This window comes from Galeopterus variegatus, unplaced genomic scaffold (assembly GCF_000696425.1).
Source record: "Galeopterus variegatus unplaced genomic scaffold, G_variegatus-3.0.2 Scaffold723, whole genome shotgun sequence".
NCBI lineage: Eukaryota > Metazoa > Chordata > Mammalia > Dermoptera > Cynocephalidae > Galeopterus > Galeopterus variegatus.
Window position 1 is genome coordinate 435,115 of NW_007726834.1, and position 23,538 is coordinate 458,652.

Sequence of the window (23,538 nt, forward strand, 5' to 3'; positions counted from 1 at the left end):
GCGCTGCGGAGGCGAGTCCAGCATTCCGGCCAGCCGCTCGCGGACGTCAGTTCCCAGATGCACCAACGCCGGGTCTCTGCAGCCGAGCTGGCCGAGGTGACCGTGCCTGGAACAGCCTTTCCAGCGGGAGTAGCAGCCGAAGCAAAGCGGCCGGACAAATCCCACCCCCGGTTTCTCCAGTCCAATCCATCTTGCCCCGGAGGCGATGTTTCCCGGGAGAAGCGAGGGGCGGGAAGGGGAAATCCACGCCTTTGGGGGCTCCGGACAGGTGTTTGGGGGAGAGGGCGGAGCCGGGGTAGGGAGGATGAGAAGGGAGGGGCGGTGCTGCCCCTTTAAGAGGCGGCGGCCGAGCCGGGACCTTTTCTCTTTCCCCGGAAGGAAAGCGCAGCCCGCGCTGGGCGTGCAAGGTGGGGAGGTGCGGGGTTGGGCGTGGGGAGGCGGGGCGCGCGCCCGGGGCACCCCTCCCTCCCGTTCTCCTTGCGGTCGACCGGGTCTGCCTGCTCAGATCCGCCGCCGAGCCGAGATCGAAGGCGACAGCGCAGCCAAGGGGGCGCGGCCGGGACGAGCTGGGGGGCCGGGTGCCCGGGGTTGGGGAGCGGTGACCCAGCTACTGGGGAGACGGGAGAATAGACCTGCGGACCTTGAAGGGGGATCGGAGAGTGCAGACCCTGAGCAGAAGTGAAACTGACCGGGGCTGGGGATCAGAAACTGATCAGCTCTAGTGGGCGCAACGGCACAGCGGACTCGAGCGTCCTCCGAGGCTCCTGGAGCAGGTGAACAGGTCCTCGCTCCCCCTCGGCGTCCTCAAGAGCTCTTGCCCGGCCCCCGCTCCCGCTTGCAGCCATGGGCCCCGGCCCCCGCCGCGCGCCCCGCGCCCCGCGCCGGATGCTCTGTGCGCTCGCCTTGATGGTGGCGGCCGGCGGTCGCATCGCCTCCGCCTTCAACCTGGACACCCGATTCCTGGTGGTGAAGGAGGCCGGGAACGCGGGCAGCCTCTTCGGCTACTCAGTCGCCCTCCATCGGCAGACGGAGCGGCAGCAGCGCTACCTGTAAGTGAGGCTGGCGGGGGTGGGGTGGGAGAGAAAGTGTGCGCGGGGGTGCGGATCCGGAGCTGAATGGGAGCCCCGGGCCCGCCGGCTTCCAGGCCCGCTACCGAAGGCCCTTGTGAGCCAGGATTAAGGGGAGGGTACCCGGGCAGCCCTCTGGCTGCCGGGGCTTGGCGGGAAGTAGAGGATGGGGGGGGGGGCGAAGGGGGCAGTCATCACTGGCAAGTACTGACCAGGCCAGAACCTGTCTAGACGCCGACCTTCCACACCTTATACCTGTCCTGAAAGCGGAAGTGGGGTCTCTGTTGCCTGAACTCCTTCCCATTTCGTAGATAAACGCCTAGTGGACCCTCCTTACCCTAAGCCTGGGAAGAACCCCTGGGCATATGCATTTAAGCCCACCCCACCCCCTTGTACCTCGCATTTAGTCTGCCGTCACGCCGGCCACACCCTCTGCAGAGCCAGACGACTGCCTTCTCAACTGCTTGGTTGGAGGGTGAGGCGATGGGTGAGTCTGGGCGTTTGGAGCTGTCCAGAGCCTCCCTCTGACCCCTTGAGGATGGGGGGGGGGGGGGGGAGGGGGGGGGGGGGTAGAAGAGAGGAGAGGAGCTGTCCCAACTGTGTGTGGCTCAGTCTCTTGCCACCCACCCCCAAGCAGTGGTGCTCTCACACCAGACATCTTCCCTGCATTCCACAGATTCATGTTGAATCTTCAACGCTGAGTGTGTTTGTTTTGGTTTGAAGAGGGAGACTGTGTTTTTCTCTTTCTTCTCTTCTCCTTCCCCAACAGCTGCAAGAAGGAGGAAAGAGCTAGGCATAGGGGAGGGAGGGGCAGGAGACTGCATTAGCTGCTTGTCCCCTCCCCTTACTCCCACCATACACACTCACGACCAGAGGGCCATGTCCAGGTTTCAGAGGTTTCTTTCTCTACCAAGGGCTCAGAGGTGCTGAGGTTGGCAGCTGGGGGAAGAGGGCAGCTGGGGGAGGTGAGGCTGCCCAGGGAGGGACAGTGTTTAGGACAGATCAGGCAGGCCCCATTCAACTATTTGGGCTTGATGACCTGCCAGGCATCTGCCTCCACCTGGCCTCTGACTCCACTGAACAAGAAGACATGGTCACATTAAGGGTGTGTTGAAACCTCTTCCAGCTCTGGCTGGGGCCTGCAGAAACTTGAGGAAGTTTGGAATGCTCAAAGTCCAAACTCTGCCCCAGCTTTGGCCTCTGCTCTGCTGGCCCAGCCCTTGCCTGGCCTATCTCCCTGGACTTAGCCTCAACTCCATCTGGCTTCTGCAGAAGCTAGGCCACCATACCATTCCCAGCCTGGCCCCAGCAGCTGCCCTCTGCCCTTGACCAACCCTCCATTCTTGGGGATCCTGAGTGACCATCCATGCAAGTTTCTATATTAATGCTCTTTCTGCCCTAGCCCAGAAAAAGATTTTCAGATTTTCAATGGTGAGCCTGCATGGTATAAAGTAACAGTGTAAAGAGATGATTAGACTGGAAAGAAAGAGTAAATAATGATTCTGCAACTCCTCCCCACTTTGCGATGTGGCCTTGAGCAAGATATTTCCCTTCCCTGGCTAGTTTTCCTCAAAAAGAGGTTGGACCTGGATCTATATGCTCCTTCCTTCCTCTGTTGGCCTAGGAGAGGTAACTTGGCATTGTGGAGGGAGAAGAGGCTCAGAAGTCCTACTGCCAGCATCCTGTCTTGGATCTGTCACTAATACCTAAGCCTTAATTTTCTCATGTGTTGAGAGGAGGGGCACACCACCCCTTCTGCAAGGGTGTGAGTGGGGCTTTAATGAGATCATGTGTGTAAAGTGCTCTGCATATGCCCACTTCTCCAAGGAGCAACTAAAAGCTCTTGTGCTGAGACCAGGACCCAGATGCAGCCCATTACCCATAGGCCCCACCCACGATGGCCAAGCAAAGGGTTCTACTTTTCCTTCTGGGCAGCTAGAGATGTCATCAGGCCTTCCAAGAGCCTAGAAGGTTCTAAAGCTAATGAACCTCTGAGAGGCAGATAGTTCTAGAGAGAGTTCTGGGCCACCCCCTTGGATATCCTGAGTCTTGTCCAGGGGTGGTTCTATTTCTTGGCTCATCCCCTCATCTCATTGAATTCTGCTCCTTGGCCCTTTGGGAGAGCCAGCTGGGCCAGCTGGGCCTAGCTGCAGCCAGCTGTGTAGCCAGCTGTGAACAGCTGCCTGAGTGCACAGCTCAGGGGGACCACAAGTCAAGATGCAGCCTCATATTCTGTCAGCCTTAGAGTCCCTCTGGAAAAGGGGAGGGTTCATGGTCCTGAATAGGTTCTTAGCCTGGAGTCCATAGAAGGTTTGTAGGAGATGAAGGGATCTGAAAGTATGTGCAAAATCATGTGTGTTTGTACATTGCCTGGGGGGCAGGAGGAGGGGAGTGCACAGTTTTCATGTTCTCAAAGAAGGCCTTGTTCCAGAAATGGTTAAAAGTCCAGGTGTGGGCCCTCTCTGCTGCCCCATCACCTTCATCTCTGGACAGGGGTCCCCCACTTGCAGCATAGGAGGCTTGTCCCAACACAGACCCCAATCTCCTAGTCTGTGGAAGTCGGGGAGGGTGGGCAAGGTGCTTTGGGCTTCTAGGTGAGATACATGAGGGCCCATTACAGGGAGAGGGACTGTTCCTCTGGGAGGTGGTTACTGATACCCCCACCCTCCACATCGGCTCTCTCATTCCCTCCCAGGAATCCAGGTGTCCTGGTCTGGCCTGACTTTGTGGACTATGGGACATACCTCTGGGCCCTCTCTCCCTTTTGCCTTTGCCTGGAAATGAGAGTGTCTGGGAAGCCTGGGGCGGGGGTGGCTGTAGCTCCTGGAAATGAGGTCATGACTCAGGTAGGTAGGAGCAGGCTTACCTGCTGTGCTCTCCTAAAACATGTTTCCCTGGGCAGGGCAGGTGCCTGCAGCCTCCAAGGCTCGTGCCAGCAGAAATGAGCACAGCAGCTGTGGCCGCAGGCAGAAGGCCTGCACATGCGGTATCCTTTTCCTCTGGCTCTCGCCAGTGACCAGTCTAGGCCAAGGGGCTTTAAATTGGGCAGGACGTAGGGGAAGCCTGATCCTGTAGCAAAAGCAGCAGGCAAAAATGGCTTGGTCAGAGCTAAACAAAGGAAGAAGATGTCCATTGCAGGAAGAAGGACTGAGGTTAGATTAGATGACCAGAAGAATGCCCTAAGGGGTCAAATATGGAAAAAATACTAAAGAGCCAGGGAAAGGGAAAAGAAATCTGAAAAACAGCATTGCTCTCTTTCATCAAGACTTAGCCAAGGCCTCTTTCTCCCCTCCTTTTTCATTCTCTTGCTGCCTCCAGCTTGATGCTCTGGTTCAGGGGCTGAGTCACCAGTGGGGGAGGGGGCTGGGTGGGCAGTGTAAGGAGGAGTAGGGGGAGGATGGAGGGAGCTGCAGTTAGTTTCAGCTACCATAGGAGCGGCCTCTGGGGAGATGGCTAATTTGGGCAGCAAGGCTGACACAGAGCTGGGAGCCAAGCATCCTAGAGCTGGCCTCACCTTCACCCTGCATTCCGGGAGGGAGGCCCCCTCCCCACCTGCTTCCTGGGCTGGGGTGGGAGGGAAACGCAGGCTGCTAGGGATCTGAGGAGTAAGGCATGGGGGGCCTGTTGGCCTGAGTGCTAGATCCTCTGGCCCCCTCTAAAATCTTCCCCCTGGAGCCACCCCCATACCTCCATGAACTGAAGGAGTCTGGGAAGTGTAATCTTATAGGCTGTTTCTCTGAGCCTCGCCCCACCCCAGTGCTCTCCAGGGAGCCTTCTGCTCTTTGGGGTGAGCCAACCTGGTGCCTTGAACTTTCCTGGGCCCCATTCCCCAGCCTTCTCCTATTCTGCTTTCTACTTGGCTGTTCCATTAGCTTTGAATTGCCCCAGGAGGAGTGGTGGAGCAGGGGTGAGGAAGCACTTTTCTGGAACTTGGAGCTCAGGGGGTTCCCCAGAGGGCAGGAATGGCTGTTTGGCTGGAGCCAAAGGAGAGTGCAAGGAGGCAGCTCTTTGAAAGCCCCTGACAGGTCATTTCACCCGTCCTCCTACCTCCAGGGGGCTCCCTGCTTCCTCTCCTGCCAGCCCAGCTTGACTCCAGGAGGCGGGAGGTTCCATCTCCTGTCTTCCTTGTTCGAAGATCTCCGTCTAGGTATCTGTCCAGTGTCCCGCCTTCTGACTGTAGCTGGGAGGATAGGTTCAATTGTGGTCTGGGAGGGGTCAGTTTTAGATTATCTGATCTGGACCAGACCCAATGGCAGGTGGCTAGCAGAGTTGCTCATTTGCGTATTAATTAACATTCATTTGCATATCAGTAAGGTCCCTCCCACCCTCTGGAAGCTGGACCTGACCCTCTGGGCCCTGCCTTCCTCCATCCATGAGCAGGCCTCTGGCTGTAGACCCATTGGATCCCGGGCTGGGAGCCAGAGAGCCTTAAAGGGCCTCTGAGCAGGCCAAATAGGAGCTAAAAATACCATGGTGGGTGGGGGAGGGGGGCAGTTGGGGGAGGAGGGATCCCTGTGGAATCTCAGAGGAGGAAGAAGGCTGGAATATGGGGCTGGGATTAGGGCACTGGCTCTGCCCCCCATCCCCATCAGTGAGCACAAGGCTAGTTTGGGGCGAGGGCTGGGAGGGTATAGGTGGTAAGGGGATTTATTTCAATCCGCTGGCATTCATGCTCAGTGTTGCCTGCTCAGTACCTCAGGAGGCTGAGAGGAGGGGTCCCTCATCCCCTTCCCAGCTGAGATGAAGCTAGGAGGGCCTGGAGACCCGCTCCTCAGCCACCTCCTGCCCGCCAGCTTGGGCAGGGCAGCAGCAGTGATGGGCAAACACTTCCATTGCACCGCCTGCCCTGGAAGGCAGCCTGGGCTCCCTGGGGCCCCTCACCCGCTGAGGCCTAGACCCCTTCAAGATCATTGTAGCACCCCCCCCCAACCTCCACTCCAACCAAATCTGAACTCCCACCCTAGAATGACTCTAGCTGCCAGTGCCCCCACCCCCACCTTCATGATTGCCTGGTATCCTGAGGCCATGGAAGTCCTACTCATGTCCCATCCCTTGCTCCCTCTAAATAACCAAAGTAATCTGCTCTTTTCCCTCTGCTCCAGGTTCCCTAACCTGGCAGGGCAGAAACTCCTGGGTCCCTGGAGGGAAGCCTGGGGTCATCCTAGGCCCAGTCCTGATGCCACAAGAAATCAGAGCAACAGTGCTCACATTGGCCATGGCTTCATAGTCAGAAAGCCCCTTTGCAGAATGAACCCAACTTGTTCCTCTAACAGCCCCAGAGGTCAGCGGGACAGCTACTGTCCCCATTTTACAGATGAGGCACTCAAGTCTCCGAGAGGGAAAGGAAATTGCCACTTGAGGCAGAACAAAGCCTAGAACCAGGTCCTTAGGCTCCTGAGGTGGTTCTTTCCCATGGGCCATGGCTTCTTTCTCTCATCTATCAGGCACGCCAGGGGGCGGATGTCCATGGGTGGTCAGGCAGTGGACTCACCAAAGCACCCTCCCCAGCCTAGACAGAAGGCAACTAACCAAGCCTAACTGCCACACTGGCCCCCTGCCAGCCTCCCACCAGCCCTCCTAACACTGCTGTGCGTGGGGAAGCTTTACCCCCGCTCCCAGGAACTCTTCCCAGGGTGAAGTTTGAGCGGCAGATGTGAGGTGGAGGCAGAGATCCTGGCCAGTCCCTGCACCTCCAGGCAGTGCATTCCTGACTTCCAGTGGGTGGAGGCACCCAGGCCCCAGCATGCCCAGGCCCTGCCCTGCCCACTCCCTGCAGCCCTCATGCACAGGTCCAGGCAGGGACTGCAGAGGGGGCCGTTGCTTGGCACTTCTAGACTCTGGCAGGAGGCCCAGAGCCCAAGTTCTGAGCTGGGAGCTCAGGGTGGTAATGCTGCTGGGGCAAATGGAGGTGCACCGGGGGGGTGGGGTGGGGTGGGGGGTGCCTGCTGTCCAAGAGGCTGATTTCTTCAGGATTGAGGAGGGGGTCCTAGCAGAACACTGAGAGGCTGCGGGGAGATGATGTGGGAAGAAGAAGGGATGGTAGAACTGGCTTCTCAAACTGGGTGCACCAGACGGTCTGTGGTGGGCCGAGGGATTTGCCTCTTTAACAGATATCCCAGGGATTTCTGATGCTGATGACCCAAGGCAGTACTGTCCTCTGAAATAGTATTTCAGGGTCGATCCTCTGCCTCCTTCTGCTAGTCACCCCTCTGGTATGGGGCGGGTTGCCAGGGCCCTAAGCATTCTTGTAAAAACTTGTAGTCAGTGTCTCCAAAGATGGGTTCTGGTAGGCTGGGGGCATGGTGATAATCCTTGTCCACCCCCACCCTCATGCCACCCACTGGCAATTCTGCTCTGTGCCACATTGTCCAAAGTACCAGGTACCCAGACCCACCCACACCTCATGGGCCTGTCTCAAGGTAGAGGTGGGGAGGATGTGGGACATCACCTAGGTCACTTAGGGGCCCAGGCCTCTGACAACCTGCCCCACCCACTCAAGTTCTCCCCTTTGTTCCCCCAGCCCCCGGAATTTGAACCCAGTGCCAGGATGCCTCTAGTCTTGCTCTCTTCTGGTCTACCTTCATCTGAGAAGCCAAAGCATTCCTTCCAAAACCAGATCTGACCATGCCACTCCTTTGCCTAGAATCCCTCCGTGGCTTCCCTAAGGCTCTTCCTGCCCGCCTCCTGTCCCTCCCTGTATATTCCTGGACTTCAGCTATGCTGAGGCCTTGCAGATCCCTGAATCACCCTGCTTGCTCATGCTTCCTGGCCCTTGCCTATGCCATATCTTTGCCTAAAGTGCCCTTGCTCCCTTTCTTCACCTGGGGAACCCTGGTCATTGTCCTCAGACTCAGACTGGTCACCTCTGCTGGGGCCCTCCCTGACTGCCATCCCTGCTGATCCCTGACTGCCATCCCTGTGCTGGTTTGCTCCCCACTTTCCTCTCAAGAAGCCCTTACTGCGGTGTCTGTTTCCTTGCCTGCCTTCCCCTGGGCACTCCTGGAGGGCAGGGGCTGGGGTCCATTCCTCTCCTGACCCCCAGAGCCTGGTACAGAACTGATGCTCAGTAAATGCAAGTTGAATAACATGTTGTTTAAAGTGGGCGAGTCTGAGCTCAGGGAGTGTGAGCCCAGGCCCACCTGTCTCCCTGCTCCCAGGCTCCTGGCTGGTGCCCCCCGGGACCTCGCTGTACCTGATGGCTACACCAACCGAACTGGTGCTGTGTACCTGTGCCCACTCACTGCCCAGAAGGACGACTGTGAGCGGATGGACATCATGGAGAAAAGTGAGGGGAAGGGGCTGAGGCTCAGCTAGGGGGCAGCCAGAGAGAATGACCTGGAAGAGATAGAAGGCTTGCTTGTGCAGTTTCTAGTCACTTCCTGTCCAGCTGGGAAGAGGCAGCCCTAGAGGAGAGGAGGACTATATGGGGTTGGTAGGGCTAAAAGTGATGATGGGCTGGAGGAGCAGAGCAGGGAGCTGCCCTGCGGGGGCAGAGGATCCAAGAGGGACCAACCCCTGTCCTCTGGAGGCTCTGAGCACTGGAGTACAGAGTGGGGTGCCCTGGGTCATGATCCCTCCCTTGCCCACAGGTGACCCTGACCATCACATCATCGAGGACATGTGGCTTGGGGTGACTGTGGCCAGCCAGGGCCCTGCAGGCAGAGTCCTGGTAAGTGGGCACTCAGTGTCAGCCCTGCCCCACCTCTCCAAGCTCTCTCCTTCATCTCCCAGGGGCAGGGAGGAAACACGGCAGCAGAGACGTCCTCAGTACATGTGCTGGGGCCTGTGCAATGAGGCTGTGTTCCCACAGGCCAGTGTGTCCCTTGCTCCCTGCTCCCTGCATGCCTGGCACTCTCCCAAGGCTAGGCATGGCCTGGGCCCTGTCTGAATCACCCACTTCCTCCCCGCACCCAGGCCGGGTGCTCACCATTCGTGGGAACGAGTGGAGGGAACCGCAAGGAGGAAAGGGCAGAGATGGCCCCAGGCGGCTCAGCACTGGCCCGGGCTCCTTCCTGGGAGGCTGGGAGGCTGGCTGCCGGAAGAGGCACAGCCCTGCCCACCCGGCTCACCCGCTCATCCAGCTCTGGTTTGGGGGTCACTCCCTGCTGTCAGTTGTCACCTTCGCCCGCATTCCTCAGTGCCTACCCCTGGAGTCTCAATTTCTGAGTCCCAGATGGAAAATTTTCCCCATTTTTCTTTCTTTTTTGAGGATGCTTGATCAACCATTCTTAAAACTGACAAAATTTACATACAGTGAAATGTACAGATTTTAAGTTTCAATGAATTTCTGACAAATGTATATATTTGTGTAACCAACACTCATAAAGAGATAACATATTTACAACACTCCAGAAAGTTCCCTTGTGCCCCCTTCCAATCAATGGCCATCCCCAGAGCTATCACTGCTTTGATTTCTGTCATCTTTGAACACTGTTCTGAGCTCCAGGTTTGCATCAGTTCACTGAAATGCCTCTTCAAGATGCCTGTTATAGATGGTTGTGGGTCTAGGAGTCCTTTAAAAGCCATTCTAAACCCTGGTTTTTTTTAGCAGTTATCTACTCACCCATCCATTCATTCATTCAGCAATTATTTAGTGAGCACCTACTGTGTACCAAGCACTGAGCTAGCACTGGAAACTTAGCAGTGACTCAGGACAGGCTCAGTTGCCATGCTAGTGGAGCTCACAGCTAGAAGGAGACACAAAAAGCAACTAAACAAGAACTAGGTCTATTTCTGGATTTTGCGTGGCCCCAGGCTGTTTTACAAACATCCTATCCAGATCCATTGATTTGCCCTATAAATATATATCGAGCACGTACAGTGTCTGTAGATGCTCATCTTTGCCAGACAGTACAGCCTCGTGCTTAAGAGCTCAGACTTCAGAGACAGACAGCCTTGGTTTGAGTGTTCTCTGCCTCTCTCTAGATGTGAGATCTCGGGCAGGTTACTAAGCTCTCTGTGCCTCAGTTTCTTTATCTAAAATGGGGAAAATAATTATGCCTACACTGTAGGATTGTTAGCAGTCTTAAAAGAGTTAATATATGAAGAGCCTAGAATTGTGCCTGGTACATAGTAAGCACTCAGTGAGTGTTAGCTTCTACTATTATTATTTCTTATTGTTTTAATAATTGTCCTTTCATTAAGAGGACAGGGTCATCTGGGGACATCAGAGAAGCAAGTTCCTTAATCTCTCTGTAAATAGCCCCCTTTAGACCCAAGAGTCTGATCCCCACATTCCCTCATCCTTCCCCCCTTTCCTAGCACCAAGATCTCTAAGCCGCTCTCAAAGTCATATCTTCTGGCTTTCCAAAAGGACCTTCAGAACAGATTTATGAATTCTGGATAGGAGATAAAGATTTAAATATCATCGCGGGAAGAAGGAGAAGCCAGGAGACTTCCCTCAACTCCTCTCCTGCAGAGCGAGAGGTGGGCAGGGCAAAGGATACAGCTGGCCCTGGATCCCCAATCCTGGCTAAGGCTGCATGTGTGTGGGGGGGTCCCCAGGTCTGTGCCCACCGCTACACCCAGGTACTGTGGTCGGGGCCAGAGGATCAGCGGCGTATGGTGGGCAAGTGCTATGTGCGGGGCAATGACCTAGAGCTGGACCCCAGTGATGACTGGCAGACCTACCACAATGAAATGTGCAACAGCAACACTGACTACCTGGAGACGGGCATGTGCCAGCTGGGCACCAGCGGTGGCTTCACCAAGAGCACTGTGTACTTCGGCGCCCCTGGTGCCTACAACTGGAAAGGTGGGGACCATGGGGGCAGGGGGGAAGAGCAGAGACCATCCACCCCCCACTAGCCACTGGAACAGCCAGCCCAGACCATCCACACTAGGGGGCAAAAGAGACAGGACCCCCGTGCCAATATCAGCAACCACCATGACCTCTGCTATTTTAAAGCACATGCTATGTACACATATTATCTTAATTAATCTTAAAATATTCTTATGAGGCAAGTATTCTCATTATTTTTTTTTTTGCACATCTGTATATATATTTTTAATTCAACATATTTTAACATTTACTTGTACATGTTTGTTGGGCACAGTGTGTTGTTTCAATACATGCATGTACTGCACAGTGATTCCCTTGGGGTAGACAGCATAGTTTTGTACTCGTTAGTCCACCAATTCTCTCTCCCCAGCCCCCGCCCACTGGTAACCATTATTCTTCTCTCTACTTCTATGAGAACCACTTTTTTTTTTTTAGATTCCACATATGAGTGATATTGTGGTACTTGTTTTTCCGTGTCTGACTTATTTCACTTAACATGCTGGTTTCTAGTTGCATCTATATGGCTGTAAATAATAGGCTATTATTTTTTTAAATAGCTGAGTAGTATTCCATTGTGTATATATACCACAGGTTTTTTTATCCATTCATCCATTGATGGACATTTAGGCTGATTCCATCATTTAGGCTGATTCCATCCATCCATTGATGGACATTTAGGCTGATTCCATCTCTTGGCTATTGTGAATAGTGCTGTGATGAACATGGGAGTGCAGGTGTCCTTTTGATATATAATTTATATTTCCCTGAGGATTAGTGATGTCGAGCATTTCTTCATGTGTCTCTCGGTCACATGTCTTCTTTTGAGGCAAGTATTATTATATCCATTTTACAGAAAAGAAAACTGATCCCTATTGGCTGGCCAGTTAGCTTGGCTGGTTGTAGAGCACGGTGCTGAGAACACCAAGGTCAAGGGTTTGGATCCCAGTACTGGCCGAAGAAGAAAGAAAAGTAAGCCTTAGAGAAGTGAAGTAAATTGCCCAAGGCCAGCAATCAGTTATGAAAACTGGATTGGAATGGATCCAGCAGACTTCGCTTTAACCATTTAAAAACTCATTTTTAAAATAAAACATGCTCCTAGTACAACTACTAAATAGTACAGTAGGATTTGGTAAAATAAAAAATAAAATGCCCCTCCCCTCCACCCATCTCCCTCATCCCATTTCCCATGTTAATAGTATTTTGTGGATCCTTTTAGACTTATTTTAGAATATTTAGGTATCTTTTAAAAAATGAAAACCACAAACAGAATTATGCTAAACATGTTTTTCTGCTGCTTTCTCTTGTCACTTATCAAAAGTTGTGGAGGAAAGGAAATGGGGCTTTATATTTGGGTTAATGGGGGTGGTGAGGTGGTGGGGTGTCCAGAGAAAATTTTGGAGCAGAGATGTGAGATGATCACTTGGTACCTTGAGAGATGATTCTGGAAGGGGTGTGGGATGGATGGTGGGAAGCAAGGTGGGGGCAGTTAAGATCAAGTATGCAGTATATATCAAGTGTGGGATAAGGGCTGGGACAAGGTGGCAGTCCTGGATATGGAGGTTATCACCATTTCTCTGCAAGACTTGGGGACCAATCAGACCTGGGGTATCAGGGAGAGGGACATATTTTCATGTCAGTATACATAGGACCATCCTTTTAGGGGCTTCAGAGTACTTTCCTGTATGAAGAGCCATGCCACACACTGTCTTATAGGTGTCTGATGGCTTGTAACTACCATGCCACACACTGTCTTACAGGTGTCCCTCTCCCCTTATCACATCCTACTGTTGCAGACTCCACAGGCAGAGGGAGCTCTGAATCTCTTCCTCTTGACCAACAGGTAGCCTGGGGTGTAGTGACAGCTCTGAGCTCACCTAAGGCTGAGGCCTCTGCCCCCTCCTCTGGTCCTGCCTCCCTCCCTCTGGTCCTTTAGAACCTTAGCAGGGTCACAGGGCCTCTCCAGCAGCAGCTCTGGGAGCAGGAGCCAGGTAGACAGCCAAGTTTGGGGGTGGGAACAGAAGGAGACAATGGTGTGGAGTCTGACCTCAGTGTCTAGGGGAACTCTAACCTAACCCTAACCTAACCCTAACCCTAACCCTAACCCTAAGTCACGTAGTGTCTAACAGCCAGGCCCTGGATGACTGGATTCCAGCCATGTCTCTACAGCTAGTGCCCCAGGGAACTATAAGCAAATCAGTTTCCCTCCCAGAGCCTCACTTTTCTTTATCTGCAAAGTGGGGGTCATCACTGTACCTTACAGAATTGTTAAAATAAGGAGAAAGTGATTTACAAGTGGCAAAGTGGTCACAAATGAAAGAGTTATCCTTAAGGGGGGGGGGGGAGGTGGCTAGAGAGGGTGGAGGAAAAGGGTGATAATTTATACTCCCCTGCTCCCCCCTCCCCAAACTCTTGTGAAGGAAACAGCTACATGATTCAGCGGAAGGACTGGGATTTATCTGAGTATAGTTACAAGGACCCAGAGGACCAAGGAAACCTCTACATTGGTGAGTGCACTTGTGGTGGGCGACTGCGTGAGAGAGGGGAAAGGGGCTCAGTCCCTGATACACTGGCCCTCTTACCTTCAGAGCCTGGCAAGTGTGACTAGTGGTATTCAGTTCAGCTAGCACAGACTTATTGAGCACCACTTGTATGCCAGGCCCTGTTCCAAGCTCCCAGGATACAAAATCCCTCCTTTTCTCATGGGGCTCCCAGTCCAATGTGCAGGCAGGACTTGGGGCTGCGATGGGGCACAGCTACTGGGCATCGGGTCCACTTTCTTGCCCAACTTGGAATAGAGGAATAGAACATAATTGGGGGAAGGGGACTCAGGGGATGGTTCCAGAGTAGAAAGGGACAAAGTTTACTGTGGCCTTGACTGACCACTTTCCTCCCATCCCAGGGTACACAGTGCAGGTAGGCAGTGCCATCCTGCACCCCACAGACATCACTATTGTGACGGGTGCCCCACGGCACCGACATATGGGCGCTGTCTTCTTGCTGAGCCAGGAGGCAGGTGGAGACCTACGGAGGAGGCAGGTGCTGGAGGGCACGCAGGTGGGCGCCTATTTTGGCAGCGCCATTGCCCTGGCAGACCTGAACAACGATGGGTGAGAATCTAGCGACATCCTCTAGGCCCAGGGAAAGAGGTGGGGGAGGGCGGACTTGCCCAAGCCAGGTCAGGGAAATGGAGGTTTTGCAGTTGTGCATTTGTTTGAGTGCTGTTTGCAGGGATTTGCAATCAAGACTTTATGGAGTCTGGTATTTGCATGTCATTTGCATGACACCTGCACTTGCTTGTATGTGCCTGTCATTTGTATGGCTTCAGTGGATATGGGCAGTCTGGGTGTGATCTGTGCCTGCATGGCTTCTTTATGACATGTGTTTTCTTTTTGGTGGGTCATGTTGGCATTTGCGTGTCCTTCCTACGACCTATGGCCAGAGGTGCCATTTGCACAGCTGTGTGCCCTGGCACAATCATGCCTGTTAAACGAGAGTTATGCTGCATATTGGGGGCAAACCTCACATTCCCATTTCCCCCTTTTTCTCTCCTGTGCAGGTGGCAGGACCTCCTGGTGGGTGCCCCCTACTACTTCGAGCGAAAAGAGGAGGTAGGGGGCGCCATCTATGTCTTCATGAACCAAGCAGGCACCTCCTTCCCTGCCCACCCCACCCTCCTTCTTCACGGCCCCAGTCGCTCTGCCTTCGGCTTCTCAGTGGCCAGCATTGGTGACATCAACCAGGATGGATTCCAGGGTATAACCAGCACCCCCACTGAGCGCCAGCTGCATGCCAGGCTTGACATGGCCCGCAGAGGAGATGGGATGGGGTCCAGGCCTGGGGAGCTCACAGCAGTACTAGAGAGAGGACGTGCAGAGGGAGCAACAGAGGCGAGCTCGGCAGACCCCCTGGGGAGCTGATAGGTGCTGGGTAGCGAAGGCAGGGCTGAGAGTGCACGATGCAGAGGAATGGAGGGAGCGCTACATGAGTACAGGGACCTGCCCGATGTGCCTAATGCTAGCGGATGTGTTCATGTCAGAGATGAGGCTGGCGAGGTAGTGTGGGGGTGGGGATAGGTGCTTTGAAAGCCAGGCAGAGGAACTGGGGCTTTATATTGGGGTAATGGTGGCGGGGGGTGGTGGGGTATCCAGAGAAAGTTTGGGAGTGGGGATGCGAGGTGATAACTTGGTGCCATAAGAAATGATTCTGGAGAGGGGTGTGGGAGAGATGGGGGGCAGTAAGGCTGGGGGAGTTAAGATCAAGAATGCGGTATATCAGGTGTGGGATGCTAAAGGCTGAGACAAGGTGGGAGCCCTGGATACAGGTGTTGTCACCAGTGCTCTTCAGGAATTGGGGACCAATCAGACCTGGGTGTCAGGGACAAGGATGGATCAAGGGGTTGAGCCTGCCTGCCATGGGAACACCTGGCTTACTTGGAAGCCACTTCTCTGGAAACCTCAGTTTCTCAAGACATAGCTGAGAAGCAAAAGGAAAGCAGAGGAACTTCCGAAGAACCAAAATAGATGCCAGAAAGTTCAGTCAAAGCACAAGCACTTACTCTAGAAGAGTAGTTTGGTTTCTGCTTAGGACCTACTTACCCTTCCTCTACGTACTTTACTAACAAGCTTGGCTTTCTCAGGTGAAAAGCAGCAACTGAAAAGAGTTCAGTAAAGTTTAAGACGATAATACAATGTTTTGGGTTTACTAGGGAAAATAATGGTTAGAATTTCAAGTCTTGACACTTTAAGTCCACTATAGTGTTAGGATTAAAATCTCAGCCTCTGGTATTAGACAAATGTGGGATCAACTATCTCTTCTCTCATTAGCTGTGTGACTCTGGATTTTGTTTCCCCATCTATAAAGTGGGGACAATAGTACCTACCCCACAGCACTCTTGTGAGGATTAAAGGAGATGCATGCTTGATAAGTACCTGGCAGAGTCACCAATGGGGTGCACCTCCTTTTCTAACCCTGATGGTCAGTGTCATTAGCAGAACCAGGGTGGCTAGAGGAGGCTGGTGGGGGAGATGGAAGGCCCCATAATAAGGGAAAAACACCAGGCAGTGGTCAGGAATCTGGGGTATAGGTCTGCCTGTGGCATTAACTTGCCATGTGACTTTGGGTGAGTCACTTCCCCTCTTCTGAACCAACTTTCCCACCTATGAAAGGAGGCAACTGGGTTCCAATGGTCCCCATTTTAATCCTGAGCTGCAGAGCTCTGCCCCTTCCCTGATGCTCTGAGTACTGCCTGGCAGGGTAAGGTCCATGCCATGCTGGGCTCCATGGCCTGGAGCACAGGGTTAGGGAGATGTGGGGCCCAGAATATCTGGGTGACTCTGTCTGCCTCTCTTCCCCAGACATTGCTGTGGGAGCCCCATTCGAGGGCTTGGGCAAAGTGTACATCTACCACAGCAGCTCCAGGGGGCTCCTCAGAGAGCCCCAGCAGGTATGAATGGATGGGGATGGGTCTGCTTCCCTGCCAGTTGAGGTGGGCCTTCCTTCCTTTCCCTCCCCCACCCCTTCCTTGTTCCCCCCTGGCCCTTCTCCCTAGAGGGTCCCCCAGAACCTATCCCCACCACTTCCTCTGCCTCAGGTAATCCACGGAGAGAAGCTGGGATTGCCAGGCTTGGCCACCTTTGGCTACTCCCTGAGTGGGCAGATGGACGTGGATGAGAACTTCTACCCAGACCTGCTAGTGGGTAGCCTGTCGGACCGCATTGTGCTGCTGCGGTGAGCCAGGGGGACAGCAGATTGGGGCCTTTCTGTCCTCCATCCCTGTCTGCATTGAGCCCCATCTCTGTCCATCTTTGGCACCAGGTCGATGGAAGCCTGAGCCCCAGCCCTGGCCTTGGGTAGGAAGAAGCCCTGATGTCTGCCTGGTTCTCTTGTCTCTGCAGGGCCCGGCCCGTCATCAATATCCTCCACAGGACCTTGGTGGCCAAGCCAGCTGTGCTGGACCCCGCACTTTGCACAGCCACCTCCTGGTGAGACTATCAGTCCCTGCTCTGTCTAACCACTCTTCCTCATGTATAGGCAGGTCAGAAAGAGCCCCAGCTCCCAAACCCCTCCCCTGGCAACTCCTGATGTCTCACCTTTAGAAGTTCAATTCTTCAGATTAGTGTTGCCCACCCAACCCAACCTCATTAAAAAACAAAATTTTCTGCAGGAGATAATGGATGAATTGAGAAGCATAGTGGTTAGTGGGAGCTCTGGATTGCCTGGTTTAAATCCAGCAATGCCATTGCAGAAGGGGCAGGTGCTTGGGAGTGAGGTCCTGGAGGAAGAGGGAGAGGGATGCACTTAGGTGGATTGATGTAGGGAAGGAGGAAGTGTTACTTTGGGCAAATAATTAAACTCTCTGAGTCTTGGATTCCTTGCTTATAAAACAGTTAATAACCAGTTCACAGGGTTGTTGTGATAATTAAATGAGATAATGTACAAGTCATTAGCACAGTGCTTTGGACACCCTAAGTGCTCAAAAAATGTTAGTTGCTAAGAAAGTCACAATAATAAAGGCAATGACTCCAAGGTCTTTATGTGAATAAGGATATTGTGTCAGAAGGCACAGGGAGACAGAGCAGGGAAGCAGCAGGGTGGGGGTGGAAGATCTGGACTGGGGATCGGGAGAGTTCGGTTCAAGGCTGGGCTGAGCCACCAACTGACTAATGATTTCAAACAAGTCATTCTGCTCTCTGGCCCTTAGTTTCCCCACTGGTGACCTCTAACCCTGTTTTCTGTGGCTCTAATGGGAGTGGAAGGGAAGGGGCCAGGGACACCAGAGTCCAGCTTTGTAGACCCCCCAAGTTTTGCCCTTGCCATTTCCCAAAAGCCCTGGTTGCTCTTTGCCCAGTACAGGGGTGAGAGCTAGGGCCTGTGAGAGCTAGGGATATCTGTGTCCCACCGTGACCAGGCCTTCCTGTACATCCCCCCAACAGTGTGCAGGTGGAGCTGTGCTTTGCTTACAACCAGAGTGCCGGGAACCCCAACTACAGGCGAAACATCAGTGAGTGCTGGGGTGCAGGGTGAGGGGGAACATGCTCACCTGGCCACTTGCTCACCACCCTGTTGACCTGCAGCTCTGGCCTACACTCTGGAGGCTGACCGGGACCGCCGCCCGCCTCGGCTCCGCTTTGCCCGCAGCCAGTCAGCTGTCTTCCACGGCTTTTTCTCCATGCCCGAGAAGCGCTGCCAGAAGCTGGAGCTGCTGCTTATGGTGAGGGAAGAGCAAGGGGCTGGATGGGGGCGCCACGATCCCTGGAGGAGGTGGCCAGTGTCCCCCCAGGTCAAAGGTTAGGGACTGGGATCTCCCCAGAGATGGAGGTGGGGAAGTTGGCCTGGAAGCCCATAGATCTATAGGGGCTACAGTGCATAGTACCCAGCACATGGTAGAGGAGAGATAGAGACCCATGGGGTGGGGATGGAGCCAGAAGGCTTATGAGGGGTGTGGGAGCTCTTGGCTCAGCTGGCTTCTGGGAAAAAGGGGTTCCTGAGTGGGGGCAGGCTCAGTCCTTCTAGGACATCAGGGTGGAAGGGCAGAGCTCAACCTGGGGACTCCTGTGGACGAGGAAGCTCAACCCCCCTTTCCCCCAGGGACCTCTGCAGAGGAAGACCCCATCTCCTCTCTTGGGGGGTCAAGATGGTAGGAAGTCTGAATTTGGTGATTGGTCTAGAAGGGGGATTAGCCTAGCTGGGGGGTTTTCAGGGTAGAGGGGGCCCTAGCTCCTCTTTGGAGTTCAGGGTGGTGTGAGGATATAAGTAGAAGGGGCAGTGCAAGGCTGGGCTGAGCTCGCTCTTTCTCCCCAGGACAACGTCCGCGACAAACTCCGTCCCATCATCATCTCCATGAACTACTCTTTACCTGTGCGGATGCCCGAGCGTCCCCGGCTGGGGCTGCGGTCCCTGGACGCCTACCCGGTCCTCAACCAGGCGCAGACTCTGGAGAACCACACTGAGGTAGGTGGGTCCGGGATCAGAAAGGCAGGCGCCGGGAGGGCTGTGGGGCGACAAGGCGCTGTGGATGGTACAGCCCCTCACGCCTTAGGCCACCTCCAGGTCCAGTTCCAGAAGGAGTGCGGGCCGGACAACAGGTGCGACAGCAATTTGCAGATGCGTGCAGCCTTTATGTCCGAGCAGCTGCAGCGGCTGAGCAGGTGGGCTGTGGGCCGTGCTGATTGACCAAGGGCGGGTGGAGCTTCATTGGCTAACGGGGTTTGGGGGCGGAGCCTTACTGGCCAGGGGCGGGGCCTCAGAGAGGGAGCCTGGTGGGAGGGACTTCAATGGGACTGGTAGGACGTCCAGGAAAGGGACCTTCTCTCCCAGTGAGACTAGAGGGCGGGGTCTTCACCTAGGAGACCTGAGGGGCGGGGCCTAGTTGATATGGGGAGGAGCCTGCGGACGGACGGGGATTTTGGTTTAGTCTAGGGTTCCTCCCCTCAGGCTCCAGTACAGCAGAGACATCCGGAAACTGCTCCTGAGCATCAATGTGACCAATGCCCGGAGTCCAGAGCGGGCTGGGGAAGACGCCCACGAGGCGCTGCTCACGCTGGCTGTCCCTCCCGCCCTGCTGCTGTCCTCAGTGCGCCCCGTGAGTAACTCCTCGTCCGGCTCAAAGCCCAAACAGATCTCCAACGCGGGTTTGCATACCAATGTGCATGTCATGTACAGTGCTGCCATTTGCCATGTGCCCCCTCCTCTGGGCTGAGCCTCCTCAGGTGCCTGCAGTGTCTCTACTGCTTGGAGAACCCGGTTCTCAAGCTTCTAGGGCTTCTAACCCTGCACCATAGGGAGTGAGGACACGCTATCCAACCCTGTCATTATTCATCTTCTTTCCACAGTCAGGGACCTGCCAGGCTAACGAGACCATCCTCTGCGAGCTGGGGAACCCCTTCAAACGGAATCAGAGGGTGAGCACTGTCCACACCCTCCCAGTCTTCATGGGCCCCAGGCTGCTCCTCTGATGAGCTTCTTATCCTTCTTGCTCTGCCTGCTGCTTCCCAGGCTTCTTTGAAGCAAAGAGCCAGACTTGGGCAGAGGGAGATGCCGTAGAGGGGGACGGAGGCCCAGACACGAAACGGGGCCTCTGGGTAGCTATGCACAAAGCTAGAGCAGGTGGAGGTGAAGAAACCAATTTTTCTAAGCACCTACTATGTGCCAGGCCCTGAGCCCGACACTTCTTTGATCTCATGTAGTTCTCACAACCTTCTGAGGAGGTAGATGCTATTTGACAGAAGAGGAAAAACAGAAAGTTTCAGTAACTTGCTCAAGGTCACGTAGCTGGAAGGTAGCAGAAATGTAACCCCACAAAGAAGGGGAAAAGAGAGGCAGAGATGAGGTGGGGAGGTGGAGACCCCAGCCCAGAATGGGAGAAGGAGGAGAATGAGGAGGTGGCCAGAGAACAAACTCCCTGGTGTAGTGTTCAGACCCCCTTTCCCCCATGGAATCATCCCTTCCCAGGCCCAAATGACCCTCTCTGCCTTGCCTTCCTGACCCTCATGGCAGATGGAGCTGCTCATTGCCTTCGAGGTCATTGGGGTGACCCTGCACACAAAGGACCTTCAGGTGCAGCTGCAGCTGTCCACGTGAGTGACCTCGAGAAGCCAATCTGGGTCAGGGCTGAGGTGTCCTGGTGATTCCCAGGGTTGGGGCTGAGGTATCCTGAGTCTCCTTCCTATCTCCTGCATTCCCTCCACAGGTCAAGTCACCAGGACAACCTGCAGCCCATGACCCTGACTCTGCTGGTTGACTACACTCTCCAGGCCTCGCTCGGCATGTGGGTACTGCTCTGCCTCCCACCGCACCCCCAGCCTGCTGTGCCTGAGCTAGGGCTCCACTTCCCCTAGGTCATTCCTTCCCCTAACAACCACCGCCACTATCATGATTATTATTATCACTATTTCGCTATAAAGCAGGTAGAAGAGGAGGAATCAACAACCCTGGGGCTAAAGTGTTGGTCTCTACCGTTTCTTCAGAGTTCGTGTGCTAAGGATTTTATATACATCATCTCATTGACTTCTCACAGCAGCCCTATGATGTAGCAACTATTATTTACTCCATTTTACAGATGAGAAAACTGAGGTTCAGAGAAGATAGAAAAATAACTTGCTTGAGGCCACACAGCTAGTAAATGGCAGAGCTGGGGTTTATACCCAGATCTGCCTGATGTCCAAAGAACTGTAGTTAACCAGCCTTGGCACCCACCCCCTCTGCAGGACCCCAGGCTCCTGTCGCCCTTTACTCCAGAATCTTTCTTACCTCTAGGGTGAATCACCGGCTACAAACTTTCTTTGGAGGGACAGTGATGGGTGAGGCTGGCATGAAAACTGTGGAGGATGTGGGAAGCCCCCTCAAGTATGAATTCCAGGTAAGGGAGTCTGGACTAGGGTCCTGTGCTGGGGACTCCTAGGAAGGGTGATGGGATTTTTTTTTTTTTTTCTGGCTCTGGGGTCTGAGGGTGGGAGGTTTGGGAGTTGGTGAGATGGAGGTAGTTTTCTAAGAGACAGTGACTGTGACACCTCTTGTGCCCACAGGTGGCCCCAATGGGCGAGGGACTGGTGGCCCTGGGGACCCTGGTCCTAGGTCTGGAGTGGCCCTATGAAGTCACCAATGGCAAGTGGCTGCTGTACCCCACGGAGATCACTGTCCACAGCAATGGGTCCTGGCACTGCCAGCCACCTGGAGACCTTGTCAACCCTCTCAACCTCACTCTCTCTGTAAGGACACCATCAGGGATCTCTCATTTGCATCTCATTTGCATTGCATCTTATTTGTATGCTGCCAGGCAGAGATGCCAGTGTCTTCCCCACCCTCCCGTCATAGCCCTCTGGGAGCCTGACTCTCCCCCTGCCCTTTCCCCCTTTCCCACCCCTGCTCCCACTTCTTCCTCTGCCCTCCCAGCAAGTCACTTCTTCCCTCTTCAGGATCCTGGGGACAGGCTGCCATCTCCACAGCGCAGGCGGCGACAGCTGGACCCAGGGGGAGGCCAGGGGCCCCCGCCTGTCACATTGGCTGCTGCCAAAAAAGCCAAGTCTGAGACTCTGCTGGTGAGTGGCCAGAGTGGGGTTGGAGAGGATTGTGCCCACTTCATCACAAGGTGCATGGGCACCAGGGGGCACATGTAGCAAGGGAGATAGGTGCTACTGACCGGGAGATCCCAGTCTGATGAGGTGATCCCTGCCCTTGGGAGCCTTCAGACAGAGTGGGGAGATTCCTCTGCTGCCCTCAGAGGGTACCCCACCCTGATGGGGGAGCATTCAGTACAGTGGACCAAAAGAGGAGATACTGGCTTTGTCCCAAGGAGCCCCAACCTGTGTCAGGGATAGAGCTGCTCAAAGCCTTGGACATCAGGGCTGGGGAGTGGGGAGGGGCAGCAGGAAGTATGGGACAGGGTGGTGTGGCTGGTGCAGGGCGCCCTCTGTAGGAAGGGAGAGAGGAAGCAAGTTGAGGCCTGGCTGAGTGGAGAGGTAGGAGGTGGTGTCCTGGGGGCAGGGAGCTGGCATGAGCAAAGACTCAGTGTGGGAGGGGGCTGGGAAGGGGGTGTGGGGGTTGGGTCCTGTTTATATGAGCAGGGACCAGATTTCACGTTATACACGTTCCTGGCATTATGTGAGCTTGGCCCAAAGAATGTGTCTTAAACATATGGGGGTGGGGATGGGGGAGTGTACATGAGTTAAGGGATGAGGTCAGGCCTCTTTGGGTCACCCAGGGGTGGGACAAAGCCTGGGAGGGGTCAAAGGTAAGGAATGAAGCATGAAGACTTAGACTTTCTCGTGTCTTGTGTTCCATGCCCAACTCAGACCTGTGCCACTGGCCGCGCCCGTTGTGTGTGGCTGGAGTGTCCCATTCCTGATGCTCCTATTGTCACCAACGTGACCGTGAAGGCACGTGTATGGAACAGCACCTTCATTGAGGTCAGTGCCTAGGTCTGGAGCTCTCCACTGCCGCTGACCCAGGTGGGGAGAGCAGGGTAAGGCCAGGGTCACAGCAGAGCCGCATGTGTGTGTGTGACAGTGTTGTGTTTAATGCATGGTTGTATGTACCTGTCACCGTGTGCCACGTCAGTGTTATGTTTGTGTGTCTGTGTGTGGATGTGTACGTAATGTTCCCCATTCCTGATGCTCCTATTGTCACCAACGTGACCGTGAAGGCACGTGTATGGAACAGCACGTTCATTGAGGTCAGTGCCTAGGTCTGGAGCTCTCCACTGCTGCTGACCCAGGTGGGGAGAGCAGGGTAAGGCCAGGGTCACAGCAGAGCCGCATGTGTGTGTGTGACAGTGTTGTGTTTTATGCATGGTTGTATGTACCTGTCACCGTGTGCCACGTCAGTGTTATGTTTGTGTGTCTGTGTGTGGATGTGTACGTAATGTTATTCTCCAGCCGAAAGGATCTTCTCTCATGTGTCCACTGTTCTGTCACATGTCCATTACTTTCCCATGTCCGTGCCTTTGCCCGTGCTGTTCCTTTCCCCTGGAATGCCGGTTTCCCCTCTGTTACCTCTGTTTGTAAACTCCTATTCAGTCTTCAAAGTCTCCATCAGATACTGTCAGTGAGATTCTTTGTGACTTTTCCTGCTGAAGATGACCTCTCTTCCTCTGGATCCCCACAGAACTTTCTCAGAAGCCATGCATGCCACTTATCACGCTCACCTCTGGGTTGCAGTTACTCATGTGCCAGCCTTCTCAATCCACCTAGACCA

General features: G+C 54.4%; 1 protein-coding gene across 2 annotated transcripts in view; it reads left to right on the forward strand.

Annotated features, from left to right (window-relative positions):
* The first annotated feature begins 366 nt into the window (after window positions 1-366).
* ITGA3 (integrin, alpha 3 (antigen CD49C, alpha 3 subunit of VLA-3 receptor)) overlaps window positions 367-23,538 on the forward strand; it is a 32,954-nt gene continuing 9,782 nt past the window's right edge. For both annotated transcript variants that reach the window (XM_008571810.1, XM_008571809.1), the window contains exons 1-22: window positions 367-1,049; window positions 8,225-8,352; window positions 8,657-8,736; window positions 10,572-10,821; window positions 13,266-13,352; window positions 13,748-13,955; window positions 14,405-14,601; window positions 16,203-16,291; window positions 16,439-16,575; window positions 16,743-16,829; window positions 17,781-17,848; window positions 17,922-18,058; window positions 18,649-18,798; window positions 18,898-18,995; window positions 19,282-19,429; window positions 19,680-19,748; window positions 20,344-20,423; window positions 20,537-20,614; window positions 21,103-21,205; window positions 21,372-21,554; window positions 21,762-21,884; window positions 22,638-22,751. In XM_008571810.1, coding sequence (XP_008570032.1) covers window positions 844-1,049; window positions 8,225-8,352; window positions 8,657-8,736; window positions 10,572-10,821; window positions 13,266-13,352; window positions 13,748-13,955; window positions 14,405-14,601; window positions 16,203-16,291; window positions 16,439-16,575; window positions 16,743-16,829; window positions 17,781-17,848; window positions 17,922-18,058; window positions 18,649-18,798; window positions 18,898-18,995; window positions 19,282-19,429; window positions 19,680-19,748; window positions 20,344-20,423; window positions 20,537-20,614; window positions 21,103-21,205; window positions 21,372-21,554; window positions 21,762-21,884; window positions 22,638-22,751 — 2,820 coding nt within the window. In that variant the 5' untranslated portion in view covers window positions 367-843. The remainder of the gene's footprint in view (window positions 1,050-8,224; window positions 8,353-8,656; window positions 8,737-10,571; window positions 10,822-13,265; window positions 13,353-13,747; window positions 13,956-14,404; window positions 14,602-16,202; window positions 16,292-16,438; window positions 16,576-16,742; window positions 16,830-17,780; window positions 17,849-17,921; window positions 18,059-18,648; window positions 18,799-18,897; window positions 18,996-19,281; window positions 19,430-19,679; window positions 19,749-20,343; window positions 20,424-20,536; window positions 20,615-21,102; window positions 21,206-21,371; window positions 21,555-21,761; window positions 21,885-22,637; window positions 22,752-23,538) is intronic.